General features: G+C 52.5%; 1 protein-coding gene and 1 non-coding gene across 3 annotated transcripts in view; both read left to right on the top strand.

Annotated features, from left to right (window-relative positions):
• Nucleotides 1-23999, top strand: part of AKT2 (AKT serine/threonine kinase 2) — a 43492-nt gene that overhangs the window by 13208 nt on the left and 6285 nt on the right. For both annotated transcript variants that reach the window (XR_008911612.1, XM_056796200.1), the window contains exons 2-9: nt 5514-5641; nt 7612-7740; nt 9216-9327; nt 16515-16668; nt 16764-16895; nt 17750-17815; nt 22617-22685; nt 23156-23278. Coding sequence is in view for 1 of the 2 variants with exons in the window: in XM_056796200.1 (XP_056652178.1) it covers nt 5596-5641; nt 7612-7740; nt 9216-9327; nt 16515-16668; nt 16764-16895; nt 17750-17815; nt 22617-22685; nt 23156-23278 (831 nt within the window). In the remaining variant the exon portion in view is untranslated. The remainder of the gene's footprint in view (nt 1-5513; nt 5642-7611; nt 7741-9215; nt 9328-16514; nt 16669-16763; nt 16896-17749; nt 17816-22616; nt 22686-23155; nt 23279-23999) is intronic.
• MIR7301 (microRNA mir-7301) lies at nt 5843-5903 on the top strand. Its single transcript, NR_127728.1, has one exon. It is a non-coding gene; the product is annotated as a microRNA mir-7301 (primary transcript).

Below are 23999 nucleotides of genomic sequence, written 5' to 3'. Positions count from 1 at the left end.
CAGCCCTGTCTGAGGGAGGTTCCTGGGCTGGAGGGGCTCAGCTGTTGGTTTAGCACATAGTAGGCATTCAGAAAGCAGTTTGGGAACATTTGAAATTGGGTTCCCACTGTGTGAAGTTATTGGTATGATGTAGAGGGACAGTCCTGTGGCTTTGCAGCCCTGAGTGGCCAGTACAAGGCAAAATGTCTCTTGTGGTGGGGAGGAAAGCTCCCTGGACTGCAGGAATTGAGCAAGTCTTTGGGAGGTTCCGGGTGCTGATGGAGCCATGTTAGGGGCTTCCTAGGTTAGGCCATTGAGTGTGGCTTCAGTGCTCAGTACGAGCCACCCTCCTGGTGTTTGGAAGTAGTAATGTGTTAAGTCACCATATGCTCTGATGAGGCTTTTTGGCCTGGTCCTGCTCCGCAGTGGGCCTCTAGGAGCAGGCCTGCCTTTTCCTGGAGTTGTCCTCCATTCGCTTGCACATCTGAAGTTTCTCTCTTAGGCTAAGGGCAGGCTTTAAGAGAGAGATAGGAAAGATTAGGGGTAAGGCTGAGACTGTTCACAAGGGGAATCTCTAACATTTGGAACTGTCTCACCCTGGACTATGTTATTTGAAGAGATAGTGAGCTTCCCTTCCCTGGAGGTGCTCAGAGACTAAATCAGAGATGGGCCCTTGATTAGGGAAAACTGAGAATTTTTGCATGGGGGCAGGAGATTAGTCTAGGGTGGTGATGGTGAACCTTTTAGAGACCCAAACTGCAACCCTACCACCTGTGACCCCCCCCCCCCTTCTCCCCCAGACAGGGGAGGAAGGAAGCATTCCCACTGAGCTGCTAGGAAAGGGGGTGCAAAGTGAGAAATGTCCTCAGGTGTTTGTGGACAGGGGGAAGGGAGCAGCCCCCTCCGGCACATGTACCATATAGGCTTGCCAAAAATGGGCTTAGGTCATGAGGAAGGGCCTTGGAGTTAGAAAGGGAGGGACCTAATGATATCCTAAGATCGAGGATTCAGATCTGGATGGAGCCTCAGATCCTGGCTCCTTTGTTTCATAGCTCCTCAGTCAGTGGTTGAGCATTTAAGTGCTACCACAGCAGAAATGAAAGGACTTCTTTCCTCAAGGAGCTGTGAGACTGTGTAAATGTGCATCTGCCCAAGTCCCCATTCATATTCCCTTTTTCTTTCTCTGGCTATTAAATGTAGCCAAGGCCCAGAGCGTTGAAGGCCACCAAGGCTGATATTAGAAACAAATTCAAATCTGGGTTCTCTGAGCCCAAATCCAGGTTCCCAGAACTGGTAGAATGTCAGCTCCCAGAAGGCAGGGATGGTTTCATTTTTATCTTGTATCCCAGCACTTGGCTCGGTGCCTGGGGCAAAGTGACTTTTGGATTTGGGGATTCGTCCTAGTGCCTTTCTGGGTTTGGTGCCCTTTGGGGCAAGGGCAGGGTCTCCCAGCATCCTCTCCTTTTTTCTGGAGACTGCTCCATGGTTCCATTCACTGTGGAAGGCCTTGCTAGTGTCTGCAACAGATGAAGGGTGACTTGCATCTGGCATTGCCTCTCAGCTTAATTTACTCTGTTGGGCTTTTTTTCTTCTGAGCTTATTTATTTGCTTTTCCAGTAACTGCCCGACCCCAGACAAAAGACAAGAGCAGACTTTTTCCAGGAAATTAGCTCAACAATCTCGGGTGGCCTGTTTCACACTCAGCAGAAGCTCAGCTGGGGGCGAGTGGGCAGGAAGCATCAAGTGCTTGAAGCGGGTGGTGGGGGCACAGGTGGGCCTCAGGAATGCCAGGTGCTTGGGCAGAGGGCTGAGATGCTAGCAGTAGTGCCCGCTTCTCAGCCTCCAGTGGATAATTCCAGGGGGATGATTCCAGGGTTGGGGCCTATGAGCATAACGTCTGCTAGCCCTGGGAGTTTTCCTCCATCCCATGCTGTACCTTGGATGGATGGATATGGGTAGGGGAGGTAGGGAGGAAGGATAAGAAGATAACAATGAGACTGTATACCTTCTTTCTGGAACTGAGGGTGAATGAAACTCGAGCTAGGCTCCATCAGGGCCTTCTGTCCTCTCCCCATCAAAAGCCTATGAATGAGACTTGACTGACTGGGGAGCTTCGGAGTGCCATGAATAATGATCAGAAAGGCAGAAGTCCAGAGTTTCAGGCCCACTTTTGCCACAGACTGGCTGGGTGACTTGGGGCAAATTGATTTCCTTCCCAAGGACTCCATTTCTTCTTGAGTATAGTGAAGGTCAGCAATATTCCTTTCTCTGCTTCTCAGATGCTTTGGGTGGATCGGAGGGTGGTCATTGCTCAACCACCAAATAAGAGTTTATATTCTATTAGGGGAGATGTGTCCTCATATGGGGACTCATAAAAGAATTCCAGGGTAGTGGGAAATGCATTGTGGCTGGCAGACTCAAGGAGGATTCCTGGTGATAATTATAAGTCATAGGAGCATAGGAGTCCTCATTTCCATCAATGCCAAGTAGCTGTTCTGGTACAGATGAGGAAACTGAATTCAAGAGAAGGGAAGAGACTTATCTGGGGTCACATAGCTAGGCAGATTTGAGTTGGGCCTCAAGTCCTGCACTGCCCAACAGCATACCCCTCCCCAAGGAGATAAGATGCTAGCACTGCTCCATAGCTGTAAAGTCTTCTCCAGATTCTAGTGATTGCTTCTCAGTGGTGAGAAGATGGCATGAAGGTGTCAGCTTGTGGGATCTTGGCTGGCATTGAACCAGGCAGCCCTATGCTGTTGCCTGGGCCTAGACCCCATCAGTCAGCTGGCACATGCCCTGGCTTTCTGAGGTGGGAGAAGGCAGATGAGCACATGGAGCCAACTGACTTCTTGGGTAGGGAGAAGCATCTTGCCAGCAGATTCTCTCCTGGGTGCCACCCTCTAGCCTCTGGCTTTCACCCTGTCCACCTTTCCACCCCCAGCAGAGGTGGTTCTTCTCTACTGGGGTGATGCTCCTTCAGCTCAGGTGCCACCCTCTAAGGAAGAGGAGGGCAAGGAGGCCCCTACAACCCCCTCCCCACCCCCACCTTTCTAAAGCTTCTTCCCTCAGCCCTTCATTGTTGTTTCCAGAAATAGCTCCCCTGCTTCCCACCAGCTGTCACCTCCTTTGCTGAGAGAAGGTTTTCCTGATTCTCAGCCTGTTAGAAAACAACCAGAGCCACTGCCACTGTCGCCATCTTCCCAGAGCTGAGGCCTGGTTCCCAGCATTCATTGTTTTAGTGTGTTTTGTATCATCATTATCAAAGGAAAGTTACCAGCTCTTTTCTGGATCACAGAATGGCAGACCTCGGAGATCCTCCAGACTAACTCCCTTATTTGCCTGGGAAAAAGACCGAGGCTGGGAACAGGCTGCTGGAACCCTCAGTGCCTGTGACTCCCCCGGCCCAGTGTTCTTTCCACTCCGTCAGAAGGCCCTTCCAAAGGGCAGGCCTATTGGAGTTTGGGGAATGACTGCCAGGCAGGGGAGTTCAGGTTTCAGAGTTTCCCAACAGAGCTGATGTCCAGGAAGAGTGAACTGAGAGTGCATCGCCAGGGGAGTGTGGCAGAGACTCTGGAGTCTGGGGTCTGGAGAACAGACAATCCTAGGAGTTTCTTTAGGGTTGGGGGGAAGGCAGGCTGCCAGCTAAGGAGTCCAATTTTCCTAGAGGTTGCTTGGGTCCCTCGGGTGGGGGAGAGGACCTCAAGAGCTCAGGGCCCTGAACGTGGATGGTCCAAGGGAGGCCCGGAGAGGGTCAACTGGACTATATCCAAAAGTATAGTCCCTTTCTGTTTGAGCTCCCTCCTGCCCTCCAGCCCCAAGGAGCGCCTGGCAAAGGCAGAATCCTCTCCTGTGTCCTGTGCTTTTTCAGTTGGGGCTGACGGTCCTTAAGGCAGGGGAATGGAGATGTCTATCCCTGAAGGGTGTTACCCATCTCCCCGCACTCCACTGCCCTGCCTAGTGCCTATGTGAGTCGAGAAACATGATGCCCAGAAGGTCTCTAGCCTCTAGGGCTAATCACTGCCCCTCAGGGGCCCTCCCTTGGCTCCTGGCTGCCGGGCTTGACGGGCTGTCCTCAGATGAACTGGGAAAATGCCCTTTCCTTGGCCTGGATAATGTAACGGCTTGTGATAACTCCAAAGCTTCCTGCTCCCTAAGCTCTGGAAGAGGGGGGGGGGGTGTGCCAAGGAGCGTGCATGTGTGCCGATTACAGGGTGGGGAGAGGCCAAGGGAAGGAGACATTAAGACAGTAGTTGCCCCCAGCACCTTGGTGGGCCCAGTCTAAGCTTAGGGCCATGGGAGATGGAAGGTAGGAGGTGGTTGGCATTCTCAGGCTCTCCCCTTCTCCAGGAATTAGAGGAGAAGCCATTGGCGTCAGCAGGCCCGTGTTTGTCAGCTGCTGTTTGAGGAGGAAGGCTGGGTGGGTGGGAGGCTGTGCCTGGAGGGGAGAGACCTTGGCTTCTATCTTGAGCCCCTGGCAGGGGTCCCTGGGTCCTTGCTTCCCAGGGGGTCCAGGGTGCAGCCTCTCCCAGAACAGCTCTGGGCAGGTGTGGGGAAAGCAGCTGGCCCGGGCTTTATCGCTCCCTCCCATCCCTGAAGCCCCTCCGGAGGCCTGCTAGCTACATACAGAAGAACTGCTAAAGGCCAGCATCTTCTGACCTGCAGGGTGGGGGATGGGCTGCTGAAACCCCCCAGCCTAGGCACAGGAGGGGGGCAGGGACCACATGGCCAAAGCCGCTCTGCTGGGGGAGGGGGGATGAGGCCTTGGTGGTAGCAGCTGAGGGGATAGCACACACCAGGCTCTCAGAGGCCCTCCTTACACAGGTCCTGCCTGTGTTGGGGCTGCCTGAGGCTGGCTGATTCACCCACTTACCTCAGCCTGTTGGCATGTGAATGACGTGGGAGTCTTGTCCCTGCGGGCAGCAGCCACCTTGAAATCCTTTTACATTGGAGAAGGGAGGCACCGAGGCTGCGGATGACCCCTGTCGTCAGACCAGGGATTCCCCTGGCGCCCATTGAGGCTAGGGTCTTCCCAAGAGTAAAGACTTTGCCTCCCTTCCCTGTGTGGGAGCCCCCCTACAAATTAGTTTTCTTCCTGTCCCTGCAGAGCTCTTGCCCAGAAAACATGTGCTCCCCTCTCAGGGTGGCACAGGTGTGTGGGCTCTGGGACCCCTCTGCCACTCCCCCAGGCACCCTCGGGACTGAGGAGGGGGGCCTCCAGGGAAGGGACTCAGCCTGGCTTCAGGGACCGGGTGGCCATCTTTGGTTGGGTCCAGTTCTGTTCCAGGGATGACCCTTGCCCGGGGACCTCCAGGGAGCCCTGGCTTCCCTCTATCCCAAGAGCCTGGGAGAAAGATGCCAGTGTTGGGCCGAACCCTGGTTAGCTTTGTGCTGGGTGTGGGAGGGGGGTTTGTGCAGAGTGTACATGGGGGGGAGGTGTGGGGGAGGTGGTGAGAGAGAGAACCAGCGGGTCGAGGGAGGATTTAATGGGAACAGATGGGCCTTTGGTGGAAAGCTGTCCCGTCTCTCCCTTACAGACTCTGCCCCATCTGCTGCTCCTGGAGGCTCGCTCTCACCTAATCGGTCCCTGGCGAGCCAGTGGCAGGGCTGGACGCCACCATGAACGAGGTGTCAGTCGTCAAAGAAGGCTGGCTTCACAAGAGAGGTAAGGGGGGCCTGAGCTGTGGGGCTGGGGGTGACAGTGTGGGTAATAGCTGGGCTTACTGGCCTCGACAAGACCTCACCCTGGACACTGAACCTGCGGCCACACCTGCCTGGGTGACCCTAGACAAGTCACGGAGTCTCTCTGAACTTCTGTTTGCCTCCAGGAAGACAAGGATCTCTAGGCTCCTTCTGGCTCTCAGACTTCCTAATCCCCCTGCATGTTTGAATAGCTGGATCTAACCATGCCAGGGGCGCTGGGAGGTTTGCGAGTTCTTCATGGCATCGGCTCCTTTGATCCTCCCAGCACCCACTGGTTGTCAGAATGCAGGACTGGGAGCTGCCATCTGTGTGACTGGGAGGTCACCTTTCTGAAGCCCAGCGTCCTTATCTGTAAGATGGGGAGGATGTTGGGCCTCGATCGCTCCCAGGACGAAGTGGAAAAGGTCCTGTGCCAACGTTAAGGCACCAGAGAAACCGTCGTCGTCGTCGTCGTCGTCGTCGTCGTCGTCGTCGTCGTTGATGGGGGGTTGGGGCAGGTGTTATTCTGGGTGATGATGTTAGCCCAGTGCTGAAGCCATGACTGGCATTCGCTTCCTTTGGGCCTGTGTGTTTGCAAAGCTGCTGGACAGAGCCACGGCGCTGCACTAGGCGGTCCTAGAAGGGAGCCTCGAAAGTCAGCACCTTGGGGCCAGGGCCACCCTTTTTAAAGGGGGTCACCATAACAGGAGCAGCGTCTCCCCCACATCTGCCAGATGGCCTCTCCTGGGGGGGAACCCTTGGGGAATGAGCTGGCCAGCTGGGCCCTGCCACAGCAGCCCTGGTCCTCTTCTCATCTCCTGCTCGGCTCCATTCGCTAAGGCTGTTCATTCATTAAACTGCATTCCCCAAGTAGCTGCTGTTTGGGTGTAGCCCAGGCTAGCAGGCCCATCTTTCCCAGGGAACGTGCAAGGTGATGAGGGGGGCCTTAGAGAGGCCAAGAAGACCCCGGCCCTTGGGCTCCCCTTCCGGATGTCTCTTCTTGAGCATCCCCTGCCTGGTCCCTGGGCCCCGCAGGTGCATTCCTTCTCTGCCCATCGAGAACCAAGCCCTCCAGGCTTTCCCCTCTCTCCAGGGGCCACCTTCTCTGGGCACCGGCACAGGGGGCGGGAGGGAGCCTCTGATGGCGTGCCATTTGGGTAGAGGGCCTGGCCTGGGCCAACTTCTCCCCCCAGACCAGACCTGCTTTGCTTCCTTCCCTCCAGGATTTCAGCTCCCGTTGGACCTCTTGGTTTTTCTTAGTGGAGAAAACCGAGGCCCCTGCCCTCCCCCCCCATCCTCCCAAGCCCAGGCTAGCCTCATTGCTTCATAGCAGACTGCTTTGGGGTGAAAGGGACTGTGCCCAGGCCCAGAACTTGTCTCCAGTTTAGCCCCATGGGAACCATAGCTGTGCATGGACCCGGAGCAGTGTTCTCCCCAGCAGCTGAAGGAGAGGGACCGGGCAGCAGCCCCCAATTAGGGCTAGAGGCCACCAACGAGCTAGAGTAGTTGCTGGGGTTGCTGCCTCGGGGGTATTGCAGCTAGGCAGCAGCCCATCAGTCCCTGCGTGACCTCTGCCACACTTGGGTCCTGCCCAGGGTCTGGCCCTGTGTCGGCCTCCTCCCTCCCCTCCAGAGGGCTCCTCTGCTCAGAGCAGGCACACCCCTTCCCTCCCTCCCTCCCTCCCCTTCCCATCACCTCCTCTGCTCCGCCCCTCGCCTCCCGCCTCCCTCCCAGCTCTGTTGTTGTTGGCTCTGGTGAGTCACTCCCCAAGCATCCAGGGCGGGGAATGGAACTGAGCTGGCAAGGGAGCTGGGATCCACCAGGAGGCCTGGGCCTGCCACACTCGCTCGCTCGCTCGCTCACTTGCTCACTCGCTTCTGGGGAGGCCAGCTCAGCCCCCAGAGGGTGCCCGCCCAGCCTGCTTTGCTCTGACCTCTCTTCCCTTCTCTCCAGGTGAATACATCAAGACCTGGAGACCTCGGTACTTCCTGTTAAAAAGCGACGGTTCATTCATTGGGTACAAAGAGAGACCAGAGGTCCCTGACCAGAGTTTGCCCCCTTTAAATAACTTCTCTGTAGCAGGTTTGTTGACTAGAGGTTTTTGTTTTTTAAACTCTCACTACTGTGCTAGTATCGGTTTTAAGACAGAAGGATGGCGAGGGCTAGGCGGCTGGATTGAAGTGACTTGCCCAGGATCACACATCCCCCTGGGTCCTCCTGACCTCTTGAATAAAGGTTTAAGGGGAATCTGATTAGAAGACTGCCTTGAATCTTCCTGAGGCCCGGTAGCCCCAGGGAGCTTGGCCAGCCTTTCAGAGGGGGTGGCCCAGCCCTTGATGCCCCAAGTGGGAATGAGCCCGTCTTCCCTCATGAGAGAGCATCGCTGTCTGTGCTGGTATCTATAGCAGGTTGATTTGACCCATTCTGGTCTGTGCTGTGTGCTCCCCACAGTGATGCTGGAGGTTGGGTAGTGTAGGGGTGCACAGCCGTGTGGCCTTGAGCCCAGGGTCTGAGACACCAAGACCAGGCCTCAAGGACTGACCGGGAGAGGCGCAGAGGAGGGGGTTGAGTTGGGGCTAGATCAAGGCTGATGGGTTCTTTGTGAGGTCATGGTGGAATGATAGGAGCCGGATTCAAATCCCAACTCAATTACTGAGTGTGATACTGGGCAATGCCCTTAACCTCATTTGTCCTTGGTTTCTTCATTTGTAAAATGAAGCTCTCTAAGGCTCTTCCAGTGCTAAATCCATTTGGTAAATGTGATCATCATGGTTTTATTGCTCAGTTAATCCAAATTCACCATCTGACAGAGGGAGAAATTTAGACCTCGAGAGGGAGTGGGACTGACCCAGGGTTCCCCAGGAGGTTAATGGTAGATTGAAACTCAGGTCTCTGGGCTTCCAGTCAAAGGCTCTCTCTAGAACCCTCTATATCTGCCTCTGTCCTTTGGGGCTGCTGACTGGATCTGGAAGGATTTGACTCCTTCCCATCCCTTTGTCCCAGCACATAGAACTAGCTGCCTACCTGCTTTCTGCAAGGCCCTGGGGATCCAAAGCCAAAGCCTTCTGTTCTTCTGGGGAGCTGAAGCACATGGTGGGGCTGGGCATGGTGGACATTCTTGTGCTCCCTGCCAGCGAGGGAGCCTCAGCTTCTGGGCTATGTGCACAAGGCTAAAGGCACAAAGGTGCCTGCACTAATGAGATAAAGCCCCCACGTGTCGAGGCCCCCCAGGCCAGTGAGGGAGGACTAGACAGGCCTGGGTTGGGAACAGAGCCCCGTCCACTTTTCCACTTTGAGCAGCAGTGAGATGAGACCCATGAATGACCACTGTAACTCCAGTCTGGAGGAAATAGGAGACCTAGTCTCAAAAAAAAGATGCAGAAAATGAGTATGTGGTCATTTCAAGAGGAAGGGACTATTAATCCTGGTGGAAATCCGGGAAGGCTACATGGAGGGAGTGGCACCTGAACTTGGAAGGAAGCCTCTCCACAGAGGGCAAGGTCAGGGGCACCTGGCCTGTTTTGAGATTGTCCATCCTCCCTTTCTCTTCCCTCTAGAATGCCAGCTAATGAAAACAGAGCGACCTCGGCCGAATACCTTCGTCATCCGATGCTTGCAATGGACGACGGTTATTGAAAGGACGTTTCACGTGGATTCTCCAGATGAAAGGTGGGTCTATGTCCCCTGGAGAGGAATCCCTGGGCCCCACAGACATTTGGGGTAGCCAGTTTAGAGAATATTTACAACATTTCTCTTGGTCCTAGCCTTGGCTCCTGGCTATTTCTCACCTGCTCAGCCCCCTTAGAACGGTTCCTGGTACTCATATCATCTGTGCACTCCTTGCAACGTGACAGTAGCTAGAAGATAAGGACTTTTTAAAGTGGAATGTCTCCCCCTGCCCCCATGTCCACTTTCAGAAAACTGGAGCCAGAGAGATGGCAGAGTGGATGGGAAGACAGGAGCCAAGAGAAAATATAGAGAAATCAGGGGCTCTGAGCCTTTTGCCCTTCAGCCTTTGGAATGCAGGGGAGGGCTCAGAGTATCACCAACTGGCCTTTCTCCATTTCCTTCAGTGGGAGGTAGAGGGGATAGCTATTCCCCCCATTTTACAGATAAGAACACCGAGCCTCAGAGGAAGGGAAAGTATATTGTTCAGGGATGAACTGTCAAAAAGTGTCAATGGCTGCATTTGAACCTGGGTCTTCTGACTCCATACCTGGCATTCTTTGCTCCACTGCTTCCCTCTGCTTTCTCCAAAGGGGACTCCAGATTTGTCACTGTGGAAGCCAGAGGGAGACTTTGGCGCCCTTTTTAAGGCAGAAAATGGGAGAGCTGGCATTCCCAAAGAGGACAGATGGAGGAAGGCTGGGTTTAGAGTCCAAGGGCCTGAGCTTCTGTCCTAACTCCTCTGTAACTTTCCTCTGGGTTTGGGTTTGGTCTTGGGCAAGTGACAGTTAACCTCTGAGGCCCTTCCAGCATGAAAGGATTCAATCTCTTCTGGGTTTGGAATGTGAGTGACATTGAGCATTCTGAAGGAGGTTGCTAATTTTGGAGTGAGGACTTTATTATTTCATTTGGGAACATTCCCCTTAGTGTGGTCTGTGGGAAGATCAGTGGATTGGGGCTTGGGAGTCCTCTTCCTTTGTAGCTGTGTGACCCTGGGCAAGTGATTTACCTCTCTCGGCCTTAGCTTCCTCAGCTCAAACTGAAGGAGCACAGACAGACTGAATGATCCCTTCAGTCCTTTCCAAGCTCTAAAATCTTAAGATCTCAAAATTTGAAGGAAGTTTTTTAGGATAAAGAAAAAACAGTCATGGAAGGATACTTTGGGAGCTTATTCCCCCAGGACAGGGCAGAGGTTAAAGACAGAGGCTCAAATGGGTTTTGTCAGGTCCTTGGCTTGATACAAACATTGTGTAAGGGAAATTTGGGATATTATAGCCCTGCTTGTGCCCGGTGCCCTTGGGATGCTCTGAAGTATGCCCAAGGCTTCCCTTCTCTAATCCTTCCCTGATACATTCCCCTTTCAGACTGAAACCTTAGGTTAGATGGACCAGGCCATTCACTGATGTCCCTTTTGGGACCTGACACTTTGGTAAAATGGACCAAGCCATTCCTTGAGAGCCCCATCTCCACCTCTAGTCTCTACCCACTTGCTGAGGTCACTCCTTCTGAGCCGTGTGGCCACCCTCAGCTCATGCCTCCCCCAAACACTTTTTTCAGTTCCACTGATCTGTTAGGTTTTTCTCAGCCTGATATTTTCATCTCCAAGGAGGTTATTTAGTCTGTAAAGTGTGATGGAAATGCTCAAGATTCTTATTACCATCCTTTTTTTTATACCCTCACCTTTCATCTCAGAGTCAATATTAAGTATCGATTCTAAGGCAGAAGAGCAGTAAGGACTAGGCCAGTGATGGTGAACCTTATAGAGCCTGGTTGCTCTCAATCCACTGAGCAACCAAGCTGCCTCTGGTTACCATTCTTATTGTTACCTCTTGCCCTCCCTGTCTTTACCTTGACTGGCTGGCTTTCAAGCCCACAAAGTTCTCCCTCCTTCTCTTGGCCTCTTAGAACTAGGTTCAGCTTGAGCACTACTTTGGAGATGAGACCCAGGCCCTGTCCACACCTTCCACCCCACTCCTCTAGCTTGGAGTTCCTTTCTCTTTGCTCAGTGCTTTCCTCTCAGTGTACACATTGATTTCCTGAGTCTAGCAGAGTGGCAGCTCCTTGAGGACAAGGGCCATTTGATTATTGTCTTTGTATTGCCAGCACCCAGTGTAGGGCCTGGCACTGAACAACACTGGTCTATGTGAACCCCTGGATCCTAGGGCCACCGAACAAAACCTCCTCATTTCAGAGAAGAGGAAACTGAGGACCCTTCCATGAGGTGAAATGTCCGAGGCAGGATTTGAATCCAGATGTTCCTGCTTCCAAGGCTGGTCCTCTCTTCAGTGCCCCATGCTGCTCCTGTGGTTAGAACCATTGCAGCAATTCTCCAGGCCAAGATCTGGCTTCTCTTTGCCCCCATTGGATGGTCACCACATCCCTTTGTCTGCTCTGTTCTCTTGGTCCTGCCAAGGAGGGCTTTGGATGAATCCACTGAGCTTGTCCTGGGAGATTTCAAACCCTGTAAGCTGTCCAACCTTGATCCAGTTGGCACCATGCCTCCAGCTCAGTTCTTTTGAACTATGCTTTCCCTTTCCTAGGACACATGTCCCTCTGCAGAGACTTGCATGGGAATTCATGGAGTTCTGGTTGGGGTTTATCCCAGTTTTTCATGCCCTTCAAAACCTTGGTCATTACTTCTGGCTTGGCCTCCTGGCAAACTGGTGATGAGATCATGTGGGAGGCACCATGAACATGACTCCTCTTTTGGGCTAGGTTTTAGGGTAGAAAAGAATGAAAGAGGTCATCTTGTCCATGGTCCTGATTCTGGATGGGACTATATGTATGTCCTCCCATTTCATAAGAGCCCTGGGCAGAGATCTTCAACTCTAGGACTACTGATCTTCCCATAGGCTACGAAGGCCTCTCCCCTCATGGGCTTTCTCATTTGAGACTGGAATGCCCTCAAGACCAGGAATGTCCAGGTGTCCAAGTACATGAGGGGATGCCTAAACTTCCTTTTTTCTCTTGGAAAATTCTAAATTTGTCATAGCCTCAAGTGGAGTGAGAGCCATTTCCTTTATCCAGAGTGTATTTGGCTAGTTGTGGTAGAGAGAGATCACAGGATGAGAGGTCAGTAGAACTAGGTGTTAGTGAAAGTTTCTTCACTGACAAGCTGTCAGTAAGCCTCTGCCCTTCTCTGGGTGCCAAGGGGCTGATTCACAAAGCTGGCAGAAGCCAAAGAAATTGGGCCTTTTTGACCTTTGAGGCCAGAAAAAGGCCTGAAGTTGTGGGGTGTCTGAAGGGATGTTCTGGCACCATTTTCATCCCTGTAAGAGATGGAGATTGGGATAGAAGCAAGAGGGAGTGAGGCAACACATTGCATAGATTTCCTGACTGTGAGGATTGGGCGGGAGTGACAGAAAGGCACAGGGAAGGCCTTTGCCCTTGACCGGTGGAGTGGAGGGCAAAGGTGGTGGGAGGAGAAGGGAGGAAGAATGTGAATGGGGAGAGATCACCTTCCCCCTTCAGGGGATGTTGGCATCAGGCCCCCAAAATTGTTGGTGAGTGCTGCCCTGGAGGGCACAAATCCGGGGATTGCTGAGGCATCTGAGCTCTGTGTCACTATCCCCAAAATGATTGCAAAATTCATTTGGCCTGCTGGTCAGGGTGTCTGCAATCTGCTCCTTGCCCCATTGTAGCCTTGTGACTGCTCTTCAGGCCCCACCATGCCCATCTGTTCATTACATTTTATCTTTTAAACCCTTACCAGCGGTTCTAAGACAAAAGAGTGGCAAGGGCTAGGTAATTGGAGTTAAATGACTTATTCAGGGTCATTCAGCTAGGAAGTGTCTGAGGCCAGATTTGAACCTTCTCACTCCAGGCCGACTCAGCCTTATCCACTGTGCTACCTGGTTGCCCCCATTCAGTCCATTTTAATTTATCAAACATTTATTTCATGCCTTCTATGTGACAGGCACTGGGGAATCAAAGGCAGAATGAAACAGACCCTGTCCCCAAGGAACTTCCCTTCTGTTGGGGAGCTGGGAGGAGACACCCAAAGTGAATGAAGGAATGAATAAGAAGTCATTCTCCTAAGCTCTCACCGTGGGTAAAGCTCTCTGCTAAGTGCCAGGGCTTTCATTCGGAAAGTTAGGGCTGCTGGCCCTCAAGAAGCTCACATTCACATGCAGTGTTTCAGCTAAGTCATGTGAGGGCCCGTGATCCTTAGTGGATAGCAGCAAAATAGATGTTATGGCCTCTTCTCTAATGCCAACTGCACTAAGATAATCCTATCAGTTGCTGATGCTGATCCACACAAGGACAAGGACTTTGGTGGTGAGACCTTTGTTTTCTGGGTCTTCAGGAACTGTGGCTGCAGCCCCTGGGGCAGTTACCTGGGGGATGGCTGAGGACAGTGGGTTAGAGGCCTGGCTATCCCCAGGGCACTTGGGCTTAGAGTCCTGGGCCTGCCTCCTGCATTGGGGCCTGATGAGAGATGATGGTCAAGGTGAGGATGGTGGTTTGACAGGCCTGGCTCACACCGCTTCCTTCCGGCTGCTTCACTAGGCCAACCAGCCTGCCTCGAGGGGCAATTGGTTGGCAGTTGGTGGGGAGTGGAGCCCATAGGAGTTGCCTCTTCTCAGATGATGGCGATGGGGGCTGATCCGGAAGAAGGCCTGCTGGTCTGGGCTGCTGCTACCCCTAGGGCTCTTGTGCCTTTTGCCCATGGGTAACAATTGGCTAGCTGTTGTCACTGACAGGGATGAAGAGGTGGGCCTTCCCCCGAAAGACGGCTATGGAGGCTGGGCTGGAAGCGAGCCCATTGCCTTAGAAGGCACTGCCGTTCCCCAGGCTCTTGTGCTCAGGCCCAAAGGGAGGTGGTGGCCACGGTTTGTCTGGTTTGACTTGCCCAGCACATGCTGCCTCCTGCCTCCTTCAAGGTGCCTTGCTGCTTGAGTTGGGTTAGCTTATGTGTCCGGTGAGTGGTCAGAGGTTGGCAGTTGGTGGGGATGACTGACCCTTTTGTACATCTCAAGAAAATGCAGAACATGTAACCATTAATTTTCAGGGCCACAGATTGGATACAAAAGACAGTTTGTCCTGAATAGAATAGGGATTCCAGAGGGTGCAGTAGAAGCAAAGGGAAGAGTGGGAAGGGGCCGTGGAAGGGTAGAGATGGCCATGGGTGGGGATGAGGGTGCAGGGAGTGGTAGTCAGAGAAAGGTTCTGTATCCCCTGGGATTCTGAATGGCGCCGGAGGAGAGGGCTGAATTGTCATACCCATCTCATTAGTCAAAATAACGTTCGCTTAATCGTCAGTATTTGAGGAAGTTTCTCTGTGAAGCGGCTGGCAGATGTGCAGCCTTGGCCCTGGGCTTCACGGCCAAGGCATCCTGAGGCCAGGCTAGTTACAGAGAGAGGGGAGGCATGTTGAGACGTTTACCCTAAGCCAGAATAAACTTGGCTTGGACCTGGGATTGACTCCAATTTTGAATAGATTCTCTCCCCAGTTCACAGCCACAAGGCTGCCCAAGATGACTTTTTGGTCTAGAATTCACAGGGGCAGCTGGGTTAGCAGATCCTACTTGTCCCTCGTCCCCATATAGCTGGCTAAAGAATAAACAGGATCCTTTAATCCCCAAACGTAATGATTCTTTCCAGCAGACCTTTTTCAGGAAGCTGTTCTGTGTTTGACCCAGATTTAGGCATCCGATCTTGGGAAAAACATCTTGTGAAGGCAGAGACTCGATGAGGGGCATTGGCTTTTGGAATACAGTAGGGATTGGTTGGAGCAGAGGAGGTAGACATTACCTTAAGGGAAGAACTCTGCTGGAACAACAGAACCATAGATGCCCCTGGAGCTTGAGGCTCTTGGGGTCTAGCCCCAGATTATATGCCACTTGCATGCACTCCCAGAGGGGTCTGGGGTGGCTTTTTCTTTTCTTTTTTAAACCCTCACTTTCCACCTTGGAATCAATACTGTGTATTGGCTCCAAAGCAGAAGAGTGGTAAGGGCTAGGCAATGGGGGTTAAGTGACTTGCCCAGGGTCACCCAGCTAGGAAGTGTCTGAGGCCACATTTGAACCCAGGACCTCCCATCTCTAGGCCTGGCTCTAAATCCACTGAGCCACCCAGCTACCCCCATCCACGGTGGCGTTTTCTGGAAGAATTTAAAGCAAGGTTTAAGAATTATTTTGCCTAGAAGCAGGGGCTAACCCCTTCGAACCCCATAAGCTCATTTATAGGCCTGAACAGTTATTGGTCTTCAATATTTGGGGTATTTTTCCCCAGGTCAGAATTGGTGGGGACAGGTGTATGCTCTCAGCTCCTGGCTGCCATGGAAGTCCTTAAGATGATCTGTGATCTCATTGGGGTGGGTGTAGAGCTGGGGCCCTGCTGGGTCTTGAGATGACCTTCGTGAAACATTGTGGCCCAAACAGTCACTGTCTGACCAGGCCTGGGGTGATGAGGCTGCCCAGAGTTAGGCAGGCCGGTCCTTGGATCCTACATCTTTGGCTCATAAGTAGCCAGTCAGAGTTGCCCTTCTCAGGGGTCTTGGGCATACCTTTGAGGACTTTAGTGGAAGAACAGGAGGGTCAGATATGGTCAGTCTGCTGGAAATCTGAGCCAAAAAGCAGTGTGTGGCAGAGAATGAAGGCTGTGGTCAGAGGTTTAATGGCCTCCTGGGCCAGTCGGCTTCATACGGAGAGCCGCAGCGTAGGAAAGTGGGCCAACGCCAGGAGAGCCGGAACCGAGCCTGGCTGAGGAGGAGGTGGAGGCATACCTAGGAAGCAGGCTGAATGAGTCATGTGACTGTCAGCCCCTCTGGGGCTGTGATCTTATGCTATGTCGAGGATGCCTCCAGCGAGAGAGGCGGCCTGTCCTCCATCCTCTGCCTCAGTCCATTCCTCTCTGGGGTTAGATCTGAGCACTGTCTGAAAGAGGCACTTTACAAAGTAATACACAGTCATTCCAGGAGGGAGAGAATGCCAGACATTTGGGGAACTGGGAAAGACCTCATGCCTGGTGCAGGGGAAGAAGGAGAGCCTTGTAGGCATGGGGCACAGCCATTGCAAAGGCATGGAGATGGGAGATGGGTGGGGGTGGCATCACCAGCAGGGACGGAAAGGCTGGAAAGGCCCAGCCCAGCCCTTGGAGAATGTCGGAGGGACCGCGGCTGGGTGGCAGCTTTGGGCCTCACTTTCCCGGCTGACAGCCCCTCTGTGGCTTGTGTCTGTGTCCCCTAGGGAGGAGTGGATGAGGGCCATCCAGATGGTGGCCAATAGCCTGAAGAATCAGGAGCCCGGGGAAGACTTGATGGACTACAAGTGTGGCTCCCCCAGCGACTCCTCGGTGGCTGAGGACATGGAAGTGGCCGTCAGCAAAACCCGGACGAAGGCGGTGAGTGCTGCGCCAGTCGGGCTTCGTGGGGCTGCCCAGGGCCGTCCTCTTGGCTCACCCTCCCTGACTCGGTGCCCCTCCTCCGTTGCCTTCAGACCATGAATGACTTCGACTATCTCAAGCTTCTGGGCAAAGGCACCTTCGGCAAAGTCATCCTGGTGCGGGAGAAGGCCACAGGGCGCTACTACGCCATGAAGATCCTGAGGAAGGAGGTCATCATCGCCAAGGTGGGTGGGCATCCATAGGCAGTGCCACCCGGTGCCCCTGAGGCCCCTCCCCCTACACCCACCCTGGGGCATCAGGTAGGGGACATCGGTGCCCCCTTGTGGTCACAAGAGCAAGGACGGCCCGGCCTAGCAAGCTGGAAAGCTCACTCAGAGCAGGAGGAAGCTCCTCTGAACCAGAGGTCCCCTGGTCCTCCCAGGGCTGAATCTGCCCTGGGGAGCAGAAGACCACCAGGTGGCCTAAGGAGGGGCTCGCCGGTTCCGGGGGGAAAAGATGGAGCAGGTTAAAGCTCCTGGGCCAGAGAGGAGTGGGATTTGGCTCCCCAAACCACACACTTCCTTCACAGCCATCTTGGGAATCGAGTAGCTCAAAGAAGGGCCCCATTTGACAAATGAGGTGACACGTTATTGAAAGCCTGGAGCTTGGCACTTGCATGTTCCTGGGGCACCATCTGGTCTGTGTTAGCCAAGGGCTGGGGGTGTTGACAGTTGGCTGGGCCTGGGGCCACAGCCCCAGGTACTAATAGAATCAGTGCCATTTGGACAAGTTGCTCCCTTCCCAGGCCTCAGGCAGCTTTCTCATCTCTTAAAGGAGGTGGTTAGACCAGAAGGCGGTGAGTGTCTGGCCAGATCAGATGGTGCTTTGTTCTAGGCTAGCCGCTTAACATGTAACTGATGAAGAAGGGGCTACGTGTCGGGCTTTAGAGCTTCTCCGTAATGTGGGCAGGCGAGCTGGCCTTTTCCTGTCTGGCTAGCACCGGTGGAGTCCCAGGGGTTCAGACCCTACAACCAAGTTACTGTAGAATTTCCAGGGCTCCCCAGCCAGAACTCACTGCTCTCTGTCTGTCATTCTCTAGGATGAGGTTGCCCACACAGTCACTGAGAGTCGAGTCCTGCAGAATACCAGGCACCCATTTCTCACAGTAAGTAAGTCAGGCCTTTCCATTTCAGGGCAGCCTGAAAGAGCCCCAGGAAAGGGGCCTGCTCTGCCGGAACCAGCTCTCCCTGGGACAGCATTCAGCACCAGATCCCTGTGGGGAACTGATATCTAGAGGGACAGGCTACATTAGGCAGGCCTCTTGATAGAGTGTCAAAGGATACCATCTCTTTTTGTGTCAATGCCATTTGTAATGTCATGGTCACGTCTTAATACTCCTTTTCCCTGCCCCTCATCCCTCGGGGAACCCAGAAGCAATCTGGCCTTGAGGTAGCCTTGTTTTCTGTCTGTGGTACTCCACCTATCTGCTGAAGTGGGATGCCTGTTGGAAATGTTGTTCTCATGGATCCTGCATGAAAGGAAGGCTCTCGATTCCTGGGATCCTCTTATAGCACCTGCTCTTGGAGGTAGCATCTTCTAATCCCCAAGGTGAGGAAGATGTGGTCTCCCCCTCCTCTCCACTGCTGGGGGCCTGTAGGAACTGTCTGTAAAAGACAGAAGTGCTCTCCTTATCTGGAGAAGACTTGAGTGGAAGAACAGTAGGGCCAGAACTAGTCAGTCGGCTGACAATCTGAGCCAAAAAGTAGTGCATGGCAGAGAAATGAAGGCCATGGTCAGAGGTTTAATTACTTCCTGGACCCCTCAGTTTTATACAGAGAACCACAGCATAGAAGAGGGGACCAGTGCCAAATGTAATACAAATCCTCCTAAAGATTATCCTCAAAGATTTTCTTGAGATGCTAAAGCAGACCTTTGGATTGCTAACTTTATGTAAGACCATCCACAATTTTCCCAGTATTTATTGCCTACCCTCTCTGAGATCTTGAGAATCAGTCTCTCCAAGCTGTCAGAGTTGTTGCCTTCAGCACAGATCTCTTTGGTGTGTCCTGGGTTCGGCCCAGCTGACTTCCCACCTCTACCATGTTCGGTGCCATCTCTATTTCCTCCTCTTGGCACAGAAGATTGAGTTGGAATGTTGTCCATTCTGCACAGAGTTCTGCAGATACCTTTCCTTCACTATCTTTTGCTGTTTTCTGGGATGATATCACTCACAATCCTCCCAATGTCCTCCCCCTTTTCACACAAGAGTTTGTTCTCTAAACCAGCCCTGCCCCTTGTTCCCATTTCCATTAGGAAGGTGATCTAGAGAGTTTATGGACCTTTTTGGTCTCCCCGTTGTACTTACAGGCTCCATGCTGTGATGGCTGTGAGTCTTCCCCTGGTGGTGGTCGTAGACTGTCCTGGTCTTCTCCCCCATGTCCGGCCTCAGTGGTCTCAAAACACACCACTTGACCTTTTCTGCTCTGATGTTTCCCAATGACTTCTTGGATATTTCTTCTTCAGGGTATGCTCTGCTCATGCCCTGCTTCTTGTTTCTTCACTACCCCAAGGGTTCCCTGTAGTTCCGATTCTTTGGAGATGGTTCTATTCATATTGCACCATCCAAGAGCATTAGCAGAAGGACCTTGATGTTCAGGGAGCAGCTTGGGATCACTGAAGGCATGGCCCCCTCTGCTAAGGGATCTTGGCCAGGCCTCCTCCTCCCTTCTGCTCCTTCAGGCACCAAACTGGGCACCAATGGATGAGGCCAAAGAATTCCATATTGGATGATCACTGTTTCCATCCATTTGCTTTATTTTTTTAAAAGCCCTTATCTTCTGTCTTCGAATTGATACTAAGGATCAGTTCCAAAGCAGAAGAGTGGTAAAGCCAAGGCAACTGAGGTTAAGTGACTTGCACAGGGAGGAAGTATCTGCTAGATTTGAACCCAGGGCCTCCCCTCTCCAGGTTTGGCTCTATCTGCTGAGCCACCTAGCTGCCCTCAGGGAGGACAGAGGTGGTAGTAACATGGGCCACTGAAAACACCTAATTGCTTTTTTCTGCATTCGCTAGTCTCTAGGATTCTGGGGGTCTCTGAAGAGGTTCTTTCGCCTTCTGGGGTTTGGTGTAATCTTAATGCAATGTTATTTGCACCTTTAGCAGCTCTAGAGAATCTTGTCCACATGAATGCTGCCCAAGACCTCCTCTTAGACAAAGGAGACTTTTATTGTGAGTGATTCCTTTTTTCACTCTTCAGTCTGCCATGATTTCTGCTTCTTTTGTGTTGTGTCCCCTGTCCCCCCATTCCTCTCTCCCCCCCCCCCCCCAGACCTGAGCCCACTGCTTGCCTCTCAGGGATGTTTCCAGACCATCTCTTGGCCGTTGTCACTCAAAAACCTCTCATCTGAGATTCATTCTAGCTGTTGCCCGCTCTGGATATGGGCCACATTTTTTACCGGCCTCTAGGTCTTTTTTCCACAAAAGAATTTGTCTCACTCTCTGCTCCATTTCTGGACTTCCTGTTCAGGGACTTCACCCTACACAGACACCTCCTCCAGCACCCTCAACTCCCACTGCCTCAAGTCAAGGGCCTCAATCTCCACACCTGGTGGATCTTCACTCCATCTCACTCTCTAACTGCGATCTCTGGATATGTCCTTTTCTCTCTTTGTAACAAAGACAAAAAAGAGAAACTAAAAAAGGTTCTGAAAACCAAGCTGTCCCTGGTCACATTCCCTCCCTCTGCGGCAAAGGGAGGAGAAGAGTGCACATCTTCAGGTGTTCTCCTGGGCATCACCACATTCTCCACCATATTCACAGAATGGCCACCCCAGTCCCAGCTCTAGCCACCATGCAGGAGGCGGCCTCTTCTTAGCTTTGCCAATATCAGGGGGTGGGCTGAGGAGGTGCCTCAGATGTCTCTTAACGAATAGTGAGCAGGAATGGTTTTTCATGAATTTCTTCCTTTGAAAATGGCTTTGACCTTTGGGACCTCTTCACTGTCAGAGATTTTGACAACTTTAAGGAAACTGAGGATATTTTTTGTGAGATCAGATGGGGAAAACTTCCTGGAGGAGGGGTAGCCTTGCCTGAACCTCAAAGAAACAGGAGAATATTGACACTTTTTTTTCTCACTTCCATCAGTTATTCAACTTCTTTCTGCTCTCATCCATAAAATGAGGCCACATTGGGTAGGGATGCTCCCCAAAATAAGAGAGGCAGATGGGTGATAGTCAGCCTCTTCTGATGGAGTGAATGCCCATGTGGACGAGAGTCCAATTCCTGGCACAGTGAAAGCCTAATAAAAGGGATCAGGATTTGGACCCTAAGTGCTGGGTATTGGCATCTCAGTGCGACTCTCACTTACTGTTCACCAGCCTCTTCTGTGTCTACCTTTGCAGTGAGGTCTCCAAGGATCAAAGGGTATTGACTTGGTCTGGAGAACCTTGCCAGGTCAGAAACAATATAAGACAGGATGCCTACCATCTGCTACAAAAGGTGTTTCTGATTACCTTGGCAGACATGGTGGCACCCACTATTCCCATGCATCATTCCACTAATGTCTTCTGGTGTCGGGTCACTGTGAATGTGGCTTGGTTCCCTCAAGATTGTGTCAAAGACTTAGAGGTGGTAGGATGGACCCTTAGAGGAGGTCACTCAGTCCTCAGTGCTCTGATGATGCAACCTTGTCCATTCTGGGCAGTGATGCCTCTCAGCACATCAGCTTAATGCTCTTGGGACAAAGTTTGTACAGTTAAGAGTGTCCAGTCAGACTTGTGGCTCTCATTAGTCAAAGCTGGAATGGGATTGGTCCTGACCTCAACTTCCTGAGCTCCTGCCATCGGCTTCTGTGTCTCCTGGTAATCTTCTCAGTACATCGTCTGCTTTTTCCCATCACAGTAAGGGTGGAAGAGGCTACACAGGTTTATGCCATATCTTGGGTTTTCCATGTTTCATGGGTCTCCAGAATTAAGGAGTCCATCTGCTGATGGCCAGCTCTCATGATGATGACCAGACTGGCCCCAGGCTGCAAATATAATATAGAAAGGTTCAAGGAGTCAAGCCTGGAGTTGGTGTTTATAGAACTAAAGGATTATTTGAGTAGAGGAAAATAGCCTTGAAGGCCCTCTGCCCACCAGCTTCTGTGTGCCCTAGAGATAAGGTGATGTCACTGGAGTCTGAGACATGTGTTTACCATGAGTGGGGCTATTGTAGGTCTCTATCCTTCCAGGGCATCCTCAGTGAGGCCCCTGCTATGGTTCTGTCTTCTTCCCATGAGCTCACCCTGGCTTCTGTGGCAGGACAGAACCCTTCCAGCTCACCACATCTGGCTGTCATTTGTGCAAGCCCACTCTAGGGGAAGGAGCTTTCTCTTGTTTCTCTCTGGTTTTCTTGATCATGAATTGATCCAATATCTATATTGATCATTGCTGGAATGGTCATGGGAGAGCTGAGAATTTTTGTGACCTGTTGTGTTGCTCTTTTATCCCTCCTTTGCAAGTGTGTGCCAAGAGATCATGCATGGTAGGCCACAATTTGAGGAAAAGCAAACCAGCAGGTAGGCCTCGGGCAGTGGAAAGGCTCTGCAGCAGATCTTCCTCCCTGCAGTGTAAGAGATAAGATGGTGTCCAGGGGCTCTGTGGAAGCTATGCAGTGAGTGTGAGCAGTGGTGATGATCTGGTGAGCCCGAGGGCAAGGCCTCCGCCTGTGTCAGGAGGAAGTCCTCTGGAAAAGCCACGGGAAAAGATGAAAAAGAATCCCATAGTCCGAGGAAGCCCTCTCTTGCTGCACCCCTAGTGGGAATCACCCTATTGATGAGGTTCCAGTCCAGTTGACTGGTCACCTTCTTTACAATGAGCATCCCTTGGAGGTGGGGAATGCCAGTGGAAACCCAGGGTGATCATCATCATGGCATTTATCCAGGGTCATAAAGTTAGTAAGCTTATGTCTTTCTCTCTCCTCTCTAGGCATTGAAGTACGCCTTTCAGACCAATGACCGCCTGTGTTTTGTGATGGAATATGCCAACGGCGGGGAGGTGAGTGGTGGCACCTCTCGTGAGAAGCTTGACCTCTCATCTTTTGCCTTAGGAAAGCGTGAGGGAGCCTTGTGGGCTTGTTGGCAGTTATGAGATGGTCTAGATGCAGAAGGAATGGGCTACGAAATGGGAGAGGACACATCACATCAGGCCATGTCACAAGCATTTTCAGAAATCTGAAATTAGCACCACCTGCAGATGGCTCAAAGCTCTCCCTGTGGGTTTCAGCTGCATTGGTCCCTTCTCCTTCCCCTTTTCCATCCTAACCTCCTCCCCAAATGCCCACTGTCTGGATGCCCAGGAGCCCTGCCAGCTCGTGTCTGTGGCCCCAGTGGCTGCTTTCCCTGAAGTGCTAGCTTTGGGGACAGCAAGTGGGTGAGTGCGTGTGCACAGGCGGGCTGGGCCCGGCCGGGCCCCCGGTTAGGCCTCTGGCCGTCTCGCTCAGCCGGCCTTGCTTTCTGCCCCCCCAGCTCTTTTTCCACCTGTCGAGGGAGCGGGTCTTCACAGAGGACAGAGCCCGGTTCTACGGGGCCGAGATTGTCTCTGCCTTGGAGTACCTGCACTCCCGGGATGTGGTCTATCGGGACATCAAGGTAAGCTCCCTCCCGGGCTGCCTGGCAGCCTCGGGGCATACGTCCCCCTGCCTTGTCTCCCATTGGCTTCTCAGCACCTTCCCTCCACAGACCTTCCTTCCGGCAGAGGTTCCGCCCCGGGCTATGGCTCCCTCTTTAGAAGTTGGAGCCTGGAGCATGCCTGAATCTGTCCATCTCCAGAGCCCAGCACAGAACCTCTGCGTAAATGGAAACCACATTAGAACTCGGTCAGCCTACTAATGTTGTTATTTTCTATTTAACAATATGAATCCAATGTATAATAATAATAATACTATTGGCATGGATGGATAGGTGGCAGTCTGCATCATTGGAGAGAACTTCCCCAGCGATGAGGCCATGTGGCCTAGAGAATAGGAGGCTCCACTTGAATCAGAGAGACTTGGGTTCAAATCCTGCCTCTGCCACTTGTTAGCCATCTAGCCTGGGCAATGCAACTCAGTGGGGAGTAGGGTCTTGTTAAGTTTACCAAGCAGTGTGTCTCCAAGCTCTCGTTTGAGCCCCCTGACGAGGCCATCAGGCACACATTCCAGGCATGCCTGTCTCCATTTTGCAGATTGGGGTCCTGATCTCTAAGATCTTGAGTGGCTTGCTTATCATGACCCAAGAGAATGAATTTGAACCCTAGCTCAAATCAGCAGTCTCTCAGTACCTGCTGTGTCCCAAGCACTAGTAGGACATGGGAGCTCACAAAGCTTTTGTC

This window comes from Monodelphis domestica, chromosome 4 (assembly GCF_027887165.1).
Source record: "Monodelphis domestica isolate mMonDom1 chromosome 4, mMonDom1.pri, whole genome shotgun sequence".
Lineage (NCBI taxonomy): Eukaryota > Metazoa > Chordata > Mammalia > Didelphimorphia > Didelphidae > Monodelphis > Monodelphis domestica.
The sequence above is the reverse complement of the archived record's forward strand: the minus strand, read 5'-3'. Positions and strand labels throughout refer to the sequence as shown.